Here is a 21672-nt window from a genome sequence, read left to right on the forward strand (position 1 = left end):
ATTTTATATTCTTGTTTCTTATAATATATAATAATCCATGTATCCTTCAATTCAAATGTTTGTAGATGGAAACTTGTAGTTTGGGTTGAGTTGAAGAACTCATATTCACTCTATCTCAGGTTTATTCATAAAAATCCAAACAAGGGAAAGGATGATCAGGTCTATGGTCTCCAAAAGGGACCAGAAAAGGCTTGTGAGTCAAAAGGGCAATCAAAAAGTTCAAAGAGCAAACATATATAATATGAGTGGGAGGAGATTAATATATTTGATCAGTAGATCCAACAAGAAAATTGTGATTGAATCCTCTTTTCCTGAATTTCACAACATTAAAGGCTTTGGGAACAACATAAAGTAACTAAAATTTGTATTTGTCAACCTCTCTATTTGGTTCTCTTTTATATGGTCTTGTTCTAATTAGCATAAGAATGTGCTAAACAAATAAAAAAATGAAAGTGAAGTTATTAAATAAATTGTAGAACCAGCCAAGGATATCATTGCACTTAAAATTATTTGTAACAAGTATAAGATGGACATGGAATCTATGACTCTTTTGACGACTCCACTAAAAACCTTGATGAGACCAGTACAGATAGATATGATAACTGCATTGAGCCCCATATGCCACAACCTAAATATAATAAATGATAATTTTTTCCAATTAGAAACACTTATGAGATTTGACAAAACTGGTCCTTGTTAATGTTGCCAAAAGAAAACAAAGGAAAAAAAATGGCAAGTCCTTCCAATCAAGGTACATATACGAAGCAACTAAGAATGATTCACATAGAACAGAGCTACAAAAAGTTTTTCTTTCTTTAGCTAGTACTGATGGAAGTTTGGAGATTCAGACTTGGGTTTTGCTAGTTTGCTAAGAGAGGAAGAGACTTGCAGTGATTAGTTCATTTTCAGTTTAATTACCACTTGAAGGCACTCCTAGGAGTCTAGGACAGTCAAGTCTCATCTCAAAAGATGTGAACAGGTTGGCTGAACATGGGACTCAATGGGTAATACAATTTATTTATGGAATTTATTAACAGGAAACAACATTGATGTGGAATGTGGACACCCTTAAAAAGGGTGATAAATGAATGGAAAAGGGTAATGGTATAAAATGAGAAAAGTTGATGATGGTGAGGTGGGTCTTTTTTTACTTTTCTTTCTGTACCTTATAACCCTTTTTCCAAGTTCAAATTCTTTCATCAGAAGAAAACTCACAATACCAACTAAGGAATTGCTTGTGTGGGTCTTGTTTGAGTTCTAATGCACATTCTCCCAAACACACATGCTTTTCTCCAGAGTTAAAGGTTAGCCCGGAATTCCTGGAATGATCATTTCTTTCTTAAGACTGACTTGGACTTTGACACAAATGTGTTTGTGTCTATGTGTGTGTGAGAGAGACAGAGACAAGCAACCACTATAAACACCCCTCACCTCACTGGCACCTTCACAACCCAAAATAGAGGTTTTATTTCAGAAATAAATGAGATGAGAGGTCATCTTCACCTCAGGAACCTTACACTGGGCTCCATCTTAAATCAAAATAATGATCAATAGTTGCTTCTGATGCAGTTATGCTGTTGAACACTTACTCAAAGAACAGCACAAAGACACACAAGTATGCATCATATCTCCTATCACTTTTGCTGCCATTGCTGTACTCCTATAATTATTATTATTATAACTTATAAGTCTATACCTTAACCTACCTTAAATCAGAAAACCCATCAAGACTTAAATAACTACAAGTATACAACACATACACTAATATTATAACTTACAAGTCTATACCTCAATTTTATCTTTTGTTCTATGAAAAGTTGTAAATCATACTTTGAATAACTACAAGTATACAACACATACACCAATAATTTTCTCTCTATCTCCCTGGCTTGCTGCAGGTTTTGACCAATCTCTACAGAGAAAAAGAAAGAAAATTTCTGGGTCTGAAAGGCAATTAAAGGCTAGGACAGAACTGAGTTAGGAACCCCAATGGAGGTGCATAAATGCATAACAAGATTCTCTTTCTCTTTCTCTGTCTGTTTGTTGGTTTGTGTGGGTGGGGTATTGGGGTTGGTTTCCCTGGCTTGTGGGGATGTGGTCCTACATAAGAGAAGAGAGAGACAAGAAGGGTGATGATGAACGGGGGGATATGACCACGGAGAGACTGCAATACGGATTCCAGCAAACAATAAGACAAATGGAGGGATTACCAGTTTTTAGAGAGACAGAGAGATAGCGAGAGAGAGAAAGAATGAGAGATTACCTTGTTTGCAATCACTGGTTGCACTAAGCTGGACTCCGAGATGGTAAAATCCCTACATTTGCAACATGAAAAGCCCTAAAAATCAGGCCTATTACAGTGAATCGAAGATTACAAAAAAAAGCCCTAAAATCAGAAGAGAGGCGAAACAGAGAGAGATGAACCGAGAGATCTTACCAGGTACGGTGGAGTTCAGGTCGAGTTCAAGTCGAGTTCACACCGTTACTCATGGAATTCGGTGAAGATGGAGTGCTGCGGTTTTTCTTCAAGAATGAGGTTGACAGAGGAGAGTTTGCAGGGAAGGTCGAGTTTACACCCTAAGTCCTTTCGTCAATGTTGGTTTTTCTTTCAAATACGGGTAACACTTTTGGATTTTGTACCACAAAGTAGTAAAAGCAATAAATAGTTGTTATGTCAAAAACGTTTTCTTAGGTATAAATTGTTAAAAATTTTGATTTTTGTTATCAAATGCATTTGAAATAAAACGGATTTATCAAACAGTTTTTCTGTGCCATTTGTATACTGGGAACATTATTGACACAGAAACAACAGAAACAAACGTTGTCAAACGGTGCCTTCGTTTTTTACACCAAAATCAAACCATTTATTTCTCAGTTCTGGTGTGAACGACTGAACAATAAACGCTTCAGCCGTTGAATAGAATTCTTCTTGCTGTCCTTGACCGTTTGTTTTCCATGAAAACCGTCACCAGTGGCAGTTATATAGAGACATTATTTAACTCCAAAAAAAAAATTTAATAATAATATAGCGACATTCCTTTCCAACGTGTAAACGGGCATCTCCGGCGAATGACAACGTGTCGTACATTGCACGTATCTCAAGATGTCTGCTCGCCTCTTCGCCAACCCACCACGGAAGGATTACCGGGTTCGCCGCTGCGCATAACCTTACCCACTGAATTCGCCGGAAAACGATTTAGCGAACAAATTGTTCTTTCTTCAACAGGTAGTTTTTCATTCGCCATTCTAATCTCATTTTCGGTTCTCTGAGATTTCGTATTTCTCATTGCTTCTGTCGATTTTCATCTTCGTTTTCAGCATTAAGCCCAAGGAATCGATCTAATGTGCGGCAGAGCTCCTGCATGAGAGCACTAGTTCCTGCTCAACTATGTGATTATGAGACCCGAATATATGAATATTTTGAGAGAAGCGTCAAGCTCAAGATTGCCATTGTTGAGTTTGGGGATTTCGGTCAGTTCTTGGCTAAAACTCTAATTCGCCAAGGCCACACTGTCTTGGCCTACTCCCAATCCAACAACTACTCTGTTATTGCCTGCAATTTAGGGGTTTCCTTCTACTCAGACCCTCATGACCTCTGTGAAGAGCACCCTGAAATCGTTCTACTCTGCACTTCCATAATCACTATGGAATCCGTTCTCAAGTCATTGCCCCTGGATCGGTTGAAGCGAAGTACCCTCTTTGTTGATATGCTTTCTGTGAAAGAAATGCCCAAGAATTTGTTCTTGCAGATCTTACCACCTGAATTTGATATACTCTGTACTCATCCAATGTTTGGATCCGAAAGTGATGAATGTGACTGGTTAGATCTACCTTTTTCTTTTGACAAAGTGCGGATTGGGAGTGAGGATTCAAGGATCAATAGATGCAACCTCTTCCTCAACATTTTTTCCCAAGAGGGCTGTAGATTGGTGGAGATGTCTTGTGCAAAGCATGATCAGTATGCTGCAGGTACCCAGTTCATCACCCACATTATAGGAAGGACATTGGAGAAGATTGACTTGGATTGGACACCAATCAACACTAAAGGTTATGAGAGCCTCTTGAATTTAAGGAATATTACTTGTGGAGATAGCTTTGAGCTTTTGTATGGCTTGTTCATATACAACAAGAATGCCCTAGAACAGTTGGAGAGGCTGGACATGGCTTTTGAATCAGTAAAGAAGCAGCTTTTTGGCCATTTTCATGATAAACTAAGGGAGCAACTGTTTGAGAAGGCTGAAGATTTGGAACATGTGGAGGAATCACTAGAGAAAATGAGGTGAAATCCTAGAAGTAAGAAGCTCTTTACTATGCTTTTGTCACTCCTTAAACAGTTGACTATTTGTGTGTAGAGTGTATGCTTCTATTCTTTTATATTTGTTGGCTATTACTTCTAATGTAAACCAATAGTAGCTTTTGTAGATGTTATCCATGGATAACATCCTTATGGCAGAATAAACCTGCTACAGTTATTGTTATGAACCAGTCACACTAAAAGGGGAGTGCCAGTGCACAAGGCTCCCACCACTGTAGGGTATGGGGAGGGTCCTAATGTACGTAGGCAGTCTTACTCTGGCTTAGTGGAGAGGCTGTTTCCCGACTTGAACCTTCGACCACTAAGTGGCAATGGAACAACCTTACCATTGCACCGAGGTCTGCCCTCATGTACCAGTCACGTTGTGCAATAAAATTACAAGTTGGATGGTCAATTATTTGTGTTTATATGTTATTGTAATATAAGTATCGAAACAGTCTACTACATTTTTTTTTCTCTTATGTTCTCATTTCTTTGGAAAGGGCTAGATAGCGCGAGATTTCTACATCCCATGTGTGGACTTAGGGTTTGTCTTCCCAAAGAGGGGGGGGGGGGGTTTAGGCTTCTTAGGGTCATAAATCCAATATTGTTGGCATAAGCTTATTTGGAATATTGTTTATAGGAAGAAGAGCATCTGGGTTGACTGTGTGTTTTCTAGATACCTCAAGTCCGACTCCTTTTGGACTACCTCTTACCATATAGATGCTTCTTGGGTTTGGAGAATGATTCTATAATATAGACATCTTGTTTTTTATTCCATCCAAATATTTATTGATGATGGTTTTGAAATCTTCCTTTAGCTTGATATCTGACATCTTGATGGTGTTCTCTTTTCTAAGTATAGTGATAGAATTAGGTATGATGCTGGCTTTGATAGGCTTTCCAAGGTTTCTTACATTTTACATGATGGTTCTTGGATTCCCGACCCTATTAATTCTCACAATCTCATTATGGTTTGGAGTAAGCTTTCTAGTATTCGGTTGAGACCCAGAGGCAATGGGGATTGTGTTCAGTGGGTTGCTAACTCTTCTTTGAAGTTATCCTCCTCTTTGGCTTGGAATTTGGTGAGGTTCAAATCTCCTAGAGTTCCCTGGTATAACCGTAATGGCAAGTCTTTGTGTGACACTCATGGTAAGTTGGTTTTTAGAGCTGTCATACACTAATGAGAACGAAATAAAAGAAGATGGTCGTTGTTCAATTAAACAAATTTGGGGAAATCATTAATTTTGAGATCTAAAGAGACTTCTCCCAAATTGTTTTGTGTGCCCAAACACTATTAGAAATAAGCGTCTTGCTTATTCTTGCAATCTTCCTCTTATTTCTCCCCTAGTTTTGTTGTAGTGTCTTTGAATCTTTGTTTCTCCCTTCCCCTACAATGTTGATATATCCTCCTTTGAGAGTTGATTCTTCCTCCCCCCCCCCCCCAAACATAGATTTTGTTGTATCATTATTTTGATGGTTGTATTTTTTATTTTGTTGGGGTATCTTCCATTGCCTAGTCTTTGTGGCTAATGTTTCATATTTATTTCGTCTTTTTTTTAATATAATTTTCCATTCACCCCAAAAAGTTTGGAATTGGTCAACTGCAAATTTTAAAATACATGTTTAAGTTTGAAGGCAATGTAGGTGCCAGGGGGTTGGATCTTTCGTTGCACCTCCATCTCATGCCCCCTCTGGAGGACAACAATAATTTTTAATTGGGGTATTTTATTTATGTTATGGAGTTGCCACCTAAATAAGGCTCTAGAATCCATACATGTCCCCCTCTCTCGAGGGAGAAAATTGATTCACGATGGATAAGGCAGGGGTCTTCCCAAATCTCTAGGTAAGTTCAAAGTTACATGCTAGGAAGCCAGTCAAGCGACACACCCAGCCTTGCCCGTCTGAAGACTAGTCTCTTTCTATGTAGATCGTTCATACTTATATTACTTGTTAACTAACATGCATCATAAAGCAGTAAATCTAGTCCTAATCTAGGTAACTAGGCATATATATATATATTTATATTTATATATATAATGGGGTGGGGGGAGGGAAAAGATGACTGAACCTGGGAATTAATATTGCTGCTCAGGCTGCCTATGAACCCTCAGGGATCAAGCCGAACGTAGTTCAAGAACATTTTGAAAAATAATTATATGATGTATGCTGTATTACACATGGCAAGGTAATGGAAATAAATAACATAAGCCTACGTACCTCGTGTGGAAGCCCCAAAATGTAGGAAATACCTTTATTGTAAACCCCTAACAAAAGATTCATTTTTAGCCTTCTTTGTCGATAAAGTGAAGCACGCCAGAAACTGGGCATGACTTCAAACATTTCAAGAGTTATTTTTAATGTTCCCAAGTTGACACTAAGAGGATGGGGTGAATCAGTATCTTCAAAAATTTTTGTAACATACACAAATTTCACACTGACGAAGCTGCCTTCAAGTAAAACCTGATTGGCCGGGGCAATCCTGAGTTTACCAATCCCACACACAAGCGTATGCGCATCTACCTCACTACCACACAATGGTCAAGTCTACCTGACAATGCACACCAACTCTGCAAAGCACTCACTCCAAATATATGCAATAAAAAGTAAAGAATATACACAACACCAAATGTATGTGGTTCGGCCAAGGTACCTCCATCCACGAAGCAATGCCCTAGAGGGGCTTCATATATTACTCAATATGCTATTCAAATGTTTTAGTTGCTACAACGACCAAGGAACAACTATCCTTGCTTTAGTTTGTGCACCCACACAAACAAGGGGAACAACCGCAAACTCCAAACAAGCCCCAACTTCTAGGTTTACAATATAAAATTGAAAAATCAAATCCCCATCTAGTACATCATTGTTCTAGGGTTTCTCAACATTAAACAACCCTAGAAAAACAAAAAGGGGAATTCAAAATTGTATATTACCTTATCTTGTGTAATCTCACTAATGACTACTTTCTTGATGCATACTTGCAACCTCAAACATGCCCAAAATACCGTTGTAGCAGTCACCATCGTCAAACCGTACTTTTTGAGTTTTTGTAGAAAAAGTGGCTTTCTGCTCACTAGAATGTCTCCCTGAAAGTTCCAGATTGCTCTAGCTCGTTTTTTGAGAACAACACAAAAAATCACGTACAATTTGGACTAATTGTCAAACGAGCATGATATGACCTCCCAAAGTTGGAGTATCCAAATAGGAAAGGGGAAGGGTAAGAGATTTTTTGACATTCAAAAACTCACGGCGACGACATGACGATTGAATCATAACAAGCCCAGTTGGATTGATTCCAAACCGTTCGATCACGGTCTATAACGAGGGCGGCTTCCCAATGTTCGGATTACAATAATGTCCGCCACTAAATGATAAAGACAGAGCAAGTTACCAACAACTGCCTAGCTCAGTTGGTGAGCCGTGGTGCGCTTCATGCCCATGCTCATCAGGAGGTCTAGAATTCGAGTCTCCTGGCTGGTACCTTATCACCTCCCCGGTTCAATTCCCCTCCCTCTCTATACAAAATATATATAAAGCTACCTATTCCAAAGACAGAGCAAGTTTGATCTTCGCGAATCTAATGGAATCTTTATTTGGTGTTTCGTATACCAGCGCAACACTCTAATAGGGACCACATGTAGACTATCAGCAGTTTGATTTCCAGTCATTCAATCGTCATTCCAAAAACACGAGTAAGATATCCATCATTCGATTAGATTCCGTCATCAATCACAGGGGCGCTGAGAACAACTCAATCGACATCTTCTCTCAGGGAGATGGTATAATCACATAATACCAGAATGGCAAAACATAACATAGGCGGAGAGATTATATGTTGCACGACGTATAAATTCTCAATGCACCCAACCACTTAAATCGCTCGCAGAGGAATTTACTATATTGTATATCACACGCCTTAAAGTACGCCTTCATTTGTGCCTCTGATTTGGAATATAGTGGTGTGGCCTTATTTGAGCCGCTCAAAGACTGATATTATGTATGCCATAGTACTAGAACTTGGTACACAAGACCAACCAAAAGCCTATAGATAGTATCTAGGCTATAAAATCCTTCTTTTAATAAATTTTTTAATTTTGTCTTCAGTACTATGCTTATGACTGGGAGGAGCTTAACTCTACATATGCAATTTCAGGAAAAAAAATCATAGAATGCTCAAAATTTTGAGAACTCTCCCATTTGCTTCTTTTCCGTGCGGCGTTATGGAAATTATGATTCTCGTCCGATATCAAAACGTCGTACTATCAGTTGTGTTGGAAAGAAGACTTGATGAACTACAAGTTTCATGTGTATGCCTTCTTCTAAATATGCCATTTGGCCTTCCTAATTGGGCTTCAAAGTGGATACATCTGTGTGAACCTATGAAGTCTTCAATTAAATTGCGATAGTGTAGATATCTCATTTTGTCCTTCCCCCCAGAGGTTTTCCGTGACCATAATGAGCATCCTTCAAAGCGTAGAGCCGAGTATCTATAGATGTAGTGCAAGTGTGTACTACCCGAATTTGTTTACCGATCATAAAGCCCATGTTGGAGCCCAAATTCAGAGCCTCAAAGCCCTCCAAGGTCCCCTGGAAAGGCTGGCCCTGACCCAGACCCCTTGGAACCAGTTTGATCTAGCCTAGAACTGGCCCAAATAGCCCAAATCCTCCCTGTTGACATTTGAGCCTAAATCGACACTCAAAGACCCTGAGTCAACATCAACCCAACCTTCCATCGGCATCGAGCCATTTTCATTCACTGTCGAGTAGAGAATGTCTATTATCTATCCCACTTCGACATCCAAAAATTTCACACCGATAGCCGAAGTTGTTCCCTCTATATTGAGACTTGTTCATTGACAGCTACTTGATGTCGACTTAACCCCTCCTCGATGTCAACTTGACCCAAATTCAACATTGATCCTGCAAATCCAAGAAGCCCAAACTTGCCATGTTTAGCTCCGATTTCGATTTTTTTAGTAACCAAGCCCAATTTTGGCAACTTGGATGTGTATTTTGGCTTCCTTTGGCAACAATACACTTGCCTACATCCCATTGGCCATTACTTTGATCAAACACTCACCGTCGATGCAAAGACATCTATTTCGATGACTCATCGACGATCTGGATCAAACCCAGCATCCTTACACGAATTTGGGAGTATACAAACCCCTCTGCATCTGTAAATACACCCCCTCTCATGTTGAGGAGGATTTCTTACAGATTCCTTGAATCCTTAGAAGTTTTGAACCCTTGGACAACTCTCTCTAAGTCCTACCTTGGCTAGTTCTTCTTATGTTGAGTGATCCCTGAGTACGTACGACAAAGTGCTACCCGATAGAGTGATAAAGAAGCTTGAACTAGTGGCGATATTATCTCCATATACTACTTCCCTGAGTCACAAAAAGGAAACCTCTAACACCCTTGAGTTCAAGCCTTCTAACTAGGCAAATCCCCTATTTTCTCACTATTTATCCATAGTTTTCTCATTTTCTCTTTCATGCTTGTTTTACATCTCTTAGGAGGTGTGTGATCCCATCTCCTTAGATGTTGATCACACACAAGATCTTGTCGTTTTCTATGTTGTGCATTCTCAAACATGATCCCCATCCCCCGTAGTTTAAGACTCCCTCTATTTTTGTTTACCATTTATGCTTAATGATTCTTCTATGTGATTGTGTGTTTCATATATTTACTCTCTTATTCATCTCTTTACCCTAGATCTTATATCTCTATTTTTCTTCTAGCTAGTGTTTCAAGGTTGTCCAATACATCTTTCTTGGGTCGTATTTCATGCATCATGCATTCTGTTACACCTTCACAACATCTCTTTTTTATGTTTTAACTCTACATATGCAAGCACCTAGATAAGGTTTTTCTCATCCTTGCTTTGGATTTTCATCCTGCTCTGTATCCTTACTCATCCTTTAGGTCCTTTTTGTCTTTGCCTTGTCTTAACCACTCATACTCATTATTTTACAGCATGATTCTCATATGTTATTCTATTTTTGTGGCTTTCGTTATTCGTCTTTACTTTCATGTATACTAACCCTTACCGTGCAGCCAAACCTCTAGGTATGTCTCATAGCCTTCCGTTGTATATTACTCTTTATTTCTACTCTTCTTGTACCTTACATTCTCACCCAAAAACATGTTATAACCCTACCAAGCCAAGTAATAGAAAGATTGGCAAGTCCGGGCGGACTGGGGTGTCTAATACCTTCCCCGGACCAAAACTTGACCCGTACCTAGACTAACGGATCATTAGTTCTCAAAAGACGGGAAAAATATCACCTCAATTTGTCTGCCCGTCAATTTCCTCAATTCCCTCTAATAGAGGGAGGTGGACCCCACCTTGGGCAGGTGTTAGGGTGGTCATTTCTGCCCCTTATTAGATAGAATTGAGGAAATTGAGGGGATAAAGACCCCAAAGGGTGTCGCATGGGAGTCGTTACATTTACACTTTGGGTTCTAGATCCCCCTCGAGGTGGCGACTCCTTCATTTGATATCTAAAAAAATATTTTCATTCATAGCGATTTTGACAGCATTCGTACACTCCAAGTAAGGTTTGACCCGAACATAACTCCTTCAATAGAATTCAGATTTAAGCAATCTTGGATTTGTTAGAAAACTGATTTTGTACTCTACTTAATACAAAAAGTCTCATGTAAAAATAAAATCATTTAGTATTTCTTAGAGAACAACAACATTTCTCTAAATCAAGAGAAATTTAATTACTTATAGTTAAAATCATATTTTCTAAAATAGTATAAACCAAATGTGAGACTAGGTATACCATGACAATGACCAATTCGTAGAACAATATAAACCAACTATGTGTTTTGATTGTTTCAAACTTCCAATAGCTTGCTTCTTCAGTTATGCTATCTTCTAGTTCTATATTGATTTTTGATGACTTGATGTGACTTAATATTGATTTTTTATGACTCGATGTGACTTAATGTTGATTTTTTATGACTTGATGTGGCTTGATGTTAATTTTTTATGATATACGATATATATTATAACATACTAAATTGTCACACCCAAACCCCTACCCTAGGGTTTTGGTATGACTAGGATGCTTGCCAACATCCTAAACTACCGTCAGGATCTCGATGCAGTGGCTCGAATCACAGTCAACTTAATACAACTCATATGTATATCAGAGTGCGAGAAGAAATACATTTACAATAAAGTAAATGTAGATGCAAAAGTACGGAAGCATTTACCATAACAAAAGAGTTCAAAATTGTAAGTGATAGACAATTAATATATTACATCATTTCTCAAGAGGTTAACTAAAACTAAGAACAACAGTAATATTAAAGAGTTTATTATACCATACAAATGAGGAAATTTAAAAGGAACAAAAGAAATAAGTGTCTCGATCCAAGTGCCTTATTGACACAGTCATCAACATCTAATCAACATCATAGATCGAAGTCACCGACTGCACGTCAGCAACACCGAGCAATACATATCTAAGAGAAAGAGCCACAGAAATTTCCACCAAAACATCATCTACAATGCATCTAAAAAGGTTGTACAAAGAGGGGTAAGCTCCACTAAGCCCAGTGATGGGATGGGGAACATACAAACAATAACACATTGTCCATGATGCATGAATTAATTAACAATATTAGCCACCTAGCAAACATGTCTAAGTCACTAGGTACTTGCTACTGCAACAACTCAGGTAACATCGCGGATCACTTATCTTATCACCGAAATGTGACCTCAATTGTACAATGGGGCTCGCACCGGTAGAAGCCACTCGCCACTCGAAGGCAAACCCCAATAACCAATGGTCATTCCTGACCTGGCCTCGTATCACTCCTCAGGTACACAGGGAGCCTTGGTTACCCAACACTTAAACCCATGTTGGTAAGGGTCGTCGCAAGGGGAACATAACCCTAACCATACTATATGAACTATAGTGTCGAGAGGTATTCCGGGTGCATCAACGTCTCATACCATCTATCACCCAGGTACCAGCACGACACGGCGCATGACAAACCATATAATAGCACTAACCGTATGATTCAATATGATATTATCGTATCGAGAGGTATTCCTGGTGCATCAACGTCCCATACCATCTATCACCTGGGTACCAGCACGACACGGTGCATGACAGATCAATTATAAACATGATGAAAACATTAATAAGCCACATTCATAACGCATACTTTCGTAATTTCCACAAGCATGGTTATAATAATGCAAGAACGAGTATGCATGAGAAATGACATATAAGCATAACATAATGCAAAACACTCCAAAATTAAATCAAATCCACACCCACTCACCTATTAGTTTGCGATTCGATTACTAAGGTTTGCCGTCGATCAATGTATGATAAGCCTCACCATAAGAGTAATGTTGCCTAAAGAAGCGAGACAAAACAAGTTAGGTAAGGTAGGAGGGGTCTCAAAGGTTAAGCCTTAAGGAAGGATAATAGAGTTCAAGTGGACTCTTGAGTGGAGGAACAATGCCTAGGTCCAATCGGGGCAAAATTTCTAAAAACTAGGACCGGACTCTTGGGTGGACTCTGGTCTGGGTCCACTCCGGGGTCCAACATGAACCAGCAAGCATGCGGACTCACGAGGTGGACTCTGGGCTGGGTCCACCACTGGGTCCACCTCTGCTGAATCTGAAATTCCTAAGGTTTGAGCTCCCCAACTCGATTTCACTTGGGTTTTAAGCCACAAGGACTTGGGGAAGGGATCTTTGGGTCTACTTGAGTCACCATAACCTACTCCTATCAAGGAATTGATGGATCTATGGAATAAACCACCATAATGACCCAAATCTTAGGTTTTTCTTTTGAAACCCTAGATTCAAGAGATGGGTTCAATAGAAGGCCATTAGGAGAATTAAAGGTGAACATTAAGCTCCCCATAGAGTGGGATACTAGGTCTATGAACATCCTTGGGTTCCAAGTGGAACCCTAGGTCAAAACCCCCAACCTCAAAGGTTCTTCCCCAAACCCAAAAGAGATAAAGAAGATAGAGAGAGAGAGAGAGACTATTCAAGAACTCACCTAAACCGAGTGGCCAGGTGCTCCAAAGGTTGAGCTCCACAGCCCAAATCTTCCTCCAATCTCCCTCCTTGCTTTCCTTCTCTTCCTTCTTCTTTCCTTTCTCTTCTTTCCCTTCTTCCATTGGCTTGGACCACAAGAGGGAGGGTGAGATGAGCTCAATAAAGGAGGACAGCAAGAGGTAGCTTCCTCCTCCCTTCCCTTCTTCCTTCTTCTTCTTCTCCCTTTTATTCTTTCTTCATTCCTTTCTCTTGTTTCCATGGCTCTAGGTATGTTGCTGAAGTTATGAACATTTAATGGTCATGACTTCTATTTATAGAAGGGTTAAGTGAGGGCTTGTTTGTTTGGTCCTTAAGTCTCAAAATCCATTTTTAGGTTAAGTTGGGTCTTTAGGGCCCACTTTTAAGGCCCAACACAAATAGAATAGAAGAGGGTGGAGTCCACCATGTCCGGGGACAGCATGACAGAATCTAAGATATGTGACAAGTGGGTCCCACAACACTTTACCCAAAGTAAACCTTACAACAAGGGTGGACTCACCCCTGTGAGTCCAGCTCAGGGTCCAGTCCTACAGAAATAGGGTAAACCCAAGGCAATAGACCCTGGGCTTTGGGCCACCTTTCGAGGATTACAAAGGAAGCACGTACACATGATATTTAAGGATTAAATGCTCACCTTCAAGCAGTCATATCGCCCATCACATCGAAATTTCACCATTTTATTTCAGCTATCCCCTTGACTGCCACGGCCCAAGGTCATAGGTGTTGACCATTGGCAGCGTTGCAACATCTACCAATGAAAGTCCAACTTGGCCCAGGGAATTAGGGTGTAGTTTGGGTGCGGATATAACATAAATAATATTAGAAAAGAGGAGAAATAAAATAACACTTGGACGCCTTGGTCGCCTAGGCAGGCACCTTGTCATCTAAGCGCTTAGGTACCCCTCTACCACCTTGGGTCGCTTTGCCACCTTGACAACTATGATAGTGATAAGATTTTCACCAAAATTGGGCACCAACTGAATTTTTTTGGTAAAAGCACCAACTAAATTACCACATAATAAATATTGACGACAGATTTTTTGTCAACCTAGTCTTGGCATAAGGGAACTCCAATCCCAATTTATAAAAAGTAATTTTTAAAAAGAACATTTCCCTTTTACGTTATCATTCTGCACATGCTGTAAAGGATCTGGACCTCTGTCATCGCATTAATGATTATTAAACCTTTATCGTCGCCTTCAATAAATTGTTTCCATTTATGGTAAAAAACTTTCATTTAATTCTCGGGATAAATACATAATCTTCTGGAAATGTGTAAGACTATGTCCATTCATAAAAAAAAAGTACTTGGGGATTCGCACTTCTTTCTTGTTTAACTCAGCTCCATGGAGAGGCATGGGAATACCAATTGAAGAAGGTATGAATCTTCATATTTTTTTTCCTTCTCTTCATGATGATATATTAACAATTCTGCACCCATTTGGAAATAAAATAATCCAGACCTCCTTATGATTATTTCCAAATATTAGTTGAGACTGACTGATGCAAATTTCCTTGGATTGGTTCTTGTAGCTTGATGTCCTCATAGAATTCACAAGTCTACATTCTTCCAATTGATTCAACCTTGAGGTTAGTAAATAAAAATTCAACCACTAGTATTTGCTCTAGTTGGTCATGCTTTAAAGAGAATTTTTCTCTAAATTCTTTTTGAATTTGTAACACAGAATAAACACCTAAGGAAACAGAGAGGGTATGACAACAAGTAAGTGAATTTGAGGTGGGCTACATCATTAAGCAAGAAAAGACGTGAATTAAGATGTGCAAGTCGTCTCAAGCTGCTAAAGATTGTAACACCAATGAAGGTTCCATTCCGGTGATTCCTAGGTTATAATTTGATGAGGATGGTGTGACCTTATCTCCTCCAGAGCGCAACAAAGGTAAGTGTCACACTTTACTTTTTAATGGATACAAAAATTCTATCTTGAATAGTGAGTGAGCCTTGGCACAACGGTTAAGTTGTACTATTGCAACCATCAGGTTGCAGGATCAAAAAATGGAAACAATAAATCGGGGGTAAAGCTGCGTACATTTTTGGCCCTCCCAGGAACCTCATGTACTGGGGACGCTCTTTTAAAAATTCTAGCCTCACACTCCCCATCAAGGGAATATCTTGAAGTTCAATAGGGACATCTGCCCTGGGAACCTTTTTTTTTTTTCCCCCTCCTTTTATTTCTTCCTTTTTTATGCAGTTTTCAGAGAAAACACAACCTTGATTATTTTCCCTTTTTATTTTATTTTCTCTAGCCTTTCTCCTATTGCTGTAGAGGTAGAAAAAGACGGTTTCCTCTTAGATCTTTCCAAGTGTTTGGAGTTAAAGCGGACCTCAAAAAAAATGAAAAGGGCGCGACAAAGTACAAGGGAACTTGAATTATCATGTACTCAACAGCAAGCAAACAGCAAAGGTGAGAATCGAGAATCCTCTCAGGCCATAAAAACATGTAGTGCCGATAAGAGTTTCAGTCCTATGACTCCTACGATACACTTTGATGACAAGGATTTGATGACCTTATCTCCTACAAAACGTAATACAGGTAAAGGTCCATACTTCATATGTTTCTTCTTTCATTTGTAAGTTGGAATAGTCTCGGAAGGTTTGTATTGTAGACTTGTGTTTGGATTTGGCCTCTCTTTACCCACTAACCACTGACTACTAATCCATTAAACATAGAAACAAGAGATGTCAATTTTTTTTATTTCCCCCTATAGCGTTTCCTCCTATTCCTGTGGACTTAATTGAAGCCAATTCGTTTATAGTCCCATCCGAACATTTTCTTGTAAAGCAACCACATCGCGAACCAAAGAGTACCCAACTAAATGCAAGAAATTCTGAGGTAACTCATAGCTGTAAGCAACCAGACAGCCAAATTGATGCTTGCAAGTCCTATCGGGGAATAGCAGATAATATCGATAGAAGTCCCATTACAATGGACCCTGTGTTGCACTTTTATGAGAATGATTTTACCTTATCCCTTACAAAGAGAAACAAATGTAAGGGTCTACAGTAATTCATAGATTTCTTCTTTTTCTTTTATATTTATTTGGATTTTTCTAGTTGATAATCACTGTTAGGAAAATGGGCTGATGGTCCAACCTGACATCTCACATGGATGGCCTCGCTTAAGTAAACAAAACAGAGATTAAGAAAGAAAAGATCTAAATCTACCTTCAAGTTTTTAACCCATTTCCTATAGTGATTGCCATATTAGCATTTTCATTCCTAATATTCTTTTTAAGATTCTAATTTTATGGTTCTTTCTTTGTATAGTGTTTCCTCCGATTCCAATAGATTTGGTTGAAGGCTCTTTTTATTCAGTTCTCCCAAAATCACTTGAGGCAAAACCAACACACCAGGTAATAGGGAGGGAAAAACAAAATGGAAGTGACTTTGAGCTAGCTAATACTCGTCAAGAAGCAAATAACCAGATCGAGCAGATCATACAATATTCAAAATGTAATACCAATACTTGTTCAGCTCCAACAATGCCTACCTTACATTTTGATGAAGATGGTTTGATCTTGTCTCCTACAGAGCTCAACAAATGTAAGGGAATACATTTCACCTTTTTTTTGGCTCTTCCTTTTATTGTGCAGATTTGATTCAAGATATTAATCTTTTATTCTTTAAAAAAAATGTACATTCTTTCCTCTGATTCCTATAGACTTAAAGTTGACTCCTTTCCTTTAATTGACATTCAATGTCATATTAGACCCTAGCACAATCAACGTAAATGTTGTTTATGACTGATGTATCGAAGGAAATCATTATCAAAGGGGTTCTCTCTCTTTTTCTAAATTGTGAAGAAATTATCTCCTATTCATGCTTATGGTACCAGAAGATGAAAATGAGAAATGATGGTTGATGAATCTATAGATGTTGATAGAGATGAAGCTCCATATAACATCCAAATTTATTTTATTTAAATCAAAGGGAGGACAAAGTACAAATTCCAAATGAAATAGTCATTAGTGCAAAAATAAATTAGACATGCTCATTGTTATATTATTTTTATTAGTACAATTGATAAAAGGAATTTGATCTCTAAGTTGATTTTCATTAAGTAGGTTCTTGCTGAAGTTACAACTTTAAGTTTTACCAAAAAAAATGATATTATATGAAATTGTTGATACATTATTCGAAATTCATCTTGAACTAATAAAAATAAAGCTATTGAATTAAGGTATGGTTCTATCAACTCAATTACTCTTATATCTCCTAAAGAGGATGGATTAGTTATAATTTATCAAACTCTTTTATGTTGATGGAACAATTAGTTTTCTAGATAGAAAATTAAAGTGATGTGTGTGAGGACAAGATGGGAGCTGGGGTTTATTGTCTCCTCTCTTCTTTGGGTCTAGGGGGTTTCAAACTAACTGAAGTAACGGTTTACAGTTCTTTGTCTCAATAGAGATATGACAAAGAGTTGCCACCAAATTAGGGTCTAGGACCCATATGTAATAACTAAGATGCTAGACTAATGACTCCACTCCGAACTGATCCAACCAAGGGTCGAATTTGTGTCAGATTACAGTCTGAGGAAGGTGTCATGCACCTCGGTCCACCCGATTAAATTGGAAGCCAAACAAAACAGAGAAATAATTGAAAGGAGAGGGAAACAAGGACTCACCTCAATCCCGCTTTGCTACATGGCTAGTATACTGAATGTACAACAGACATGGTGTATTAAATTCTAAAGCTAATAAAGTATTAAACCTAGGCTAAGGTTGGAAATTATAGAAATGCCATTAAACATGCAAGCATGGCAAAACAAGCATATAAGCATGGGAAAAATATACAATTACCAAGGAAAACTCCTAAACATATAGAACATCGTAAATAGAGGATAAACATCATATAAGCAAGAAAAAACTGTGGAAGTTTGTGCACATACAAAATGACCAAATTATCCCTAGGCATACATCGAAAAACAACGATGCAAACCATTAAGGAAGATCAGAACATAAACTAACCAATCATGAAATCAATATGAAAACTCTAGAAAACAAAGAACAATGATGAAAACCAAACCATGGGAAAAATATACAATTACCAAGGAAAACTCCTAAACATATAGAACATGGTAAAGAGGATAAACATCATATAAGCAAGAAAACTGTGGAAGTTTGGCATGCAAATGACAAATTAAGGCATACATCGAAAACAACGATGCAAACCATTAAGGAAGATCGAACATAAACTAACCAATCATGAAATCAATATGAAAACTCTAGAAAACAAAGAACAATGATGAAAACCAAAAAGAAAGAAATAAGACAAGTACTGAAATCTTTTGGTTCAACAGAAAAAATAAGAGAAAAATAACAAAAGGCATTGGAAAAAACAAGGTAGAAGGGTAAAACCTATAAACAGTGATGTATAAAGATTTAAGCTAAACCTAAAAAACCCTAACGACTCATGCTTAATATGCATACTCCATATTTCCATTTTCATTCCAAATATGCATACTCCATTTAAGATTCTAATTTTATGGTTCTTCTTTTTATAGTGTTTCCTCCCGTTCCAATAAATTTGGTTGAAGGATCTTTTTATACAGTTCTCCCAAAATCACTTGAGGCAAAACCAAAACGTCAGGTAATAGGGAGGGAAAGACAAAATGGAAGTGACTTTGAGCTAGCTAATACTTGTCAAGAAGCAGATAACCAGATCAAGCAGATCATACAACATTCAACATGTAATACCAATACTTGTTCAGCTCCAACAATTCCTACCTTACATTTTGAGGAAGATGGTTTGACCTTGTCTCCTACTGAGCTCAACAAATGTAAGGGATCACAATTAACCTTTTTGTTTTTTTGGTTTTTTGGCTTTACCTTGTATTGTGTAGATTTGGTTCAAGATATTGATCCTCTTTTTTTTTTTTTTTTACAGTCTCTCCTCCGATTCCTATAGACTTGAAATTGACTCCTCTTTTTTAATTGGAATTCAGTGTCATATTAGACCTTAGAACAATCAACATAGATAGTGTTGATGATTGATGCATCGAAGGATATCATTATCAAAGGGGTTCTCTCTCTTCATTTAAATTGTGAAGAAATTAGCTTCATTCGTGCTTATGGTACCAGAAGATGGAAATGACAAATGATGGTTGATGAATGTATGGATGTAGACAGAGATGAAAATCCATATAAACCTCATTCAAGTTCATTTAATTTATGTAAACCAAAGGGAGGATGAAGTACAAATCCAACATTGAAATAGCAAATTCCATTGGTTTTCATTAAGTGGGTTCTTGTTAAATTTTTTTTATTAGTTCAATTAATACAACGAATTTGATTTTCTTTAAGTGGGTTCTTGCTGAAGTTACAACTTTAAGTTTTACCAAAAGTATGATATATGTGAAATTGTTGATAAATTATTCGAATTTCATCTTGAACTAATAAAATTCAAGATGTTCAATTAAGGTGTGGTTCTATCAATTCCGCTACTCTTATATCGCCCAAAGAGCATGGATTAGTTATATTTTGTCAAACTCTCTTGCATGATGATGAAAATAACACATTAGGAAGTATGGAGGCTAGATCTCGTTCTAGCGCTCAAGACCCTCGGGTCCTCAAGATAACAAAAAAAACCTTAATTCCAACGTGGAAAAAGAGCAAACAAACTAAAATGATTCAAAACTTCAAGATGATTTTATTTCGTCCAAAATGACCTTTGTATAATTAGGTCGGATTACAAAAGAAAAGAAAACCTAAATAAAACATGAGACAAACTAATATAAAAAATAGGTTTTTTACAAATGCCCCCTTGAAAATGACCCCCTATAACTTTTTTAATTGTAAATGTCCCTATTTTCAAAATAGTGTAGCATTTTAGTCCAGTCCGTTAATTTGGGACGTTAGATGTTAGTTTCAGGGAATCTAATGATCAAAATACCCCTCTGATAAAAATTCATCTAAATTAAAGAATAAAATGACCAATTTGCTCTCATCTTCCCCAAATTGTTTAGGATTTTAAACTGAAATTTTTTTCCCCAAACCGATTAGGGCTTGAACCCGTCTGGAAAGCAAAAGATCAGAAAATACACACTTTTAATAGCTTCCTCAATTTCGTTTCCTCCCCTCATCGTCATTAATTCATCCGTACTATTCTTATCCAAATTCTCGGCTGCGAACTCTGCAGCTTTTGCACCTCCATGTCCATCGCAGACGTTGAAGAAAGCCTGTACTGAAATACCCAAAAACCACGAATCTCTTAAACTTTGTAAACAGAAACAGTGGGAAAAAAAAAAAAAAAGACTACCAATGTGAATCCATATCTCCCATTTTCTGATCGAGTGTTGTAATGACTCAAAGGGGAGCATTGAACAATTCCCACAATTTGAAAAATTTTCCTTAATTTTTAATCAATGTTCTAGAATTTTTTTTCGTCCCAAAAAAAAACTGAGAAAAAATAGTTGAATAGGACATCAACATACCTGTTTGGGATCTCCTTGTAGGTCAAAGACCGCATCCCTCTCAAACTCCACCTCCCTCAGCAAGAGAACGGATGAAGTTGGCTCTGTTGGTTCAGTTCTTGCCTCTGTGGATTCCGTGATGTACCTGGTGGATTCTGGGTGAGGCTTAGGTGGATTCCTAACCTGTCATCTTCGTTTCTTTTATCTATTTTTTCCATATGTCCTGCTATCAAAGTAAGGTCAGATCTACTCAATTTTATACCTTGCGACTACCCTGCTTTCAATTATTTTCTCATCTGTTTACTGGTTGCAAATCCCTTTGATATGCTGCTTAGTTTACTCTAAGATTGCACATAACAATTCCTGTTGAGTGAGTAGTTATGAGTCTGATCTTGTTTCTTACACTTTTTGATCGACTAACTCTGTTCCTGTGTTGCTATCATTAATCTTAGTGATAGTAGGATTCTTCAAAAATTTGATCATTTTGATTACAGATTGAAACCATATTTTGGAGACTTGTTCTTCCTACAGAACAGGTCCATCGGTTGATCATCTTGATTATAGATTGAAACCACATTTTCTGATCTCTTGCTTTCCAGATGGGTTCAAACCTTAACCGATTTAGGAAAAAAAAATTTCAATTTCAAACCCTAATCGATTTGGGGAAGATGAGGGCAATTTGGTCATTTTATTCTATAATTTTGATGGGTTTTTATCAGAAGGGCATTTTGGTCATTAGATTCCCTGAAACTAACGTTTAACGGCTCAAATTAACAGACTGAACCAAAGTGCTATACTGTTTTCAAAGTAGAGGGAGTTTACAATTAGAAAAGTTGCAAGGGGGCATTTGGAAATAGGCA

At 37.9% G+C, this 21672-nt stretch overlaps 1 protein-coding gene across 1 annotated transcript; it reads left to right on the forward strand.

Annotated features, from left to right (window-relative positions):
* The first annotated feature begins 2488 nt into the window (after positions 1-2488).
* Positions 2489-4283, forward strand: LOC122643325 (arogenate dehydrogenase 2, chloroplastic-like). Its single transcript, XM_043836957.1, has 2 exons — positions 2489-2550; positions 3272-4283. The coding sequence occupies exons 1-2, from the start codon at positions 2489-2491 to the stop codon at positions 4281-4283; spliced, it is 1074 nt and encodes a 357-aa protein (XP_043692892.1).
* Positions 4284-21672: the final 17389 nt, after the last annotated feature.

This window comes from Telopea speciosissima, chromosome 10, assembly GCF_018873765.1.
Source record: "Telopea speciosissima isolate NSW1024214 ecotype Mountain lineage chromosome 10, Tspe_v1, whole genome shotgun sequence".
Taxonomy (NCBI): domain Eukaryota; kingdom Viridiplantae; phylum Streptophyta; class Magnoliopsida; order Proteales; family Proteaceae; genus Telopea; species Telopea speciosissima.

What these genes read in the sequence shown, in the direction of transcription:
- LOC122643325 (XM_043836957.1), top strand. Translation starts at nt 2,489, where the DNA reads ATGGAATTCGGTGAAGATGGAGTGCTGCGGTTTTTCTTCAAGAATGAG. An exon ending in AATGAGGTTGACAGAGGAGA is followed by an intron (nt 2,551 to 3,271) that starts GTTTGCAGGGAA and finishes CGGTTCTCTGAG; the next exon opens with ATTTCGTATTTCTCATTGCT.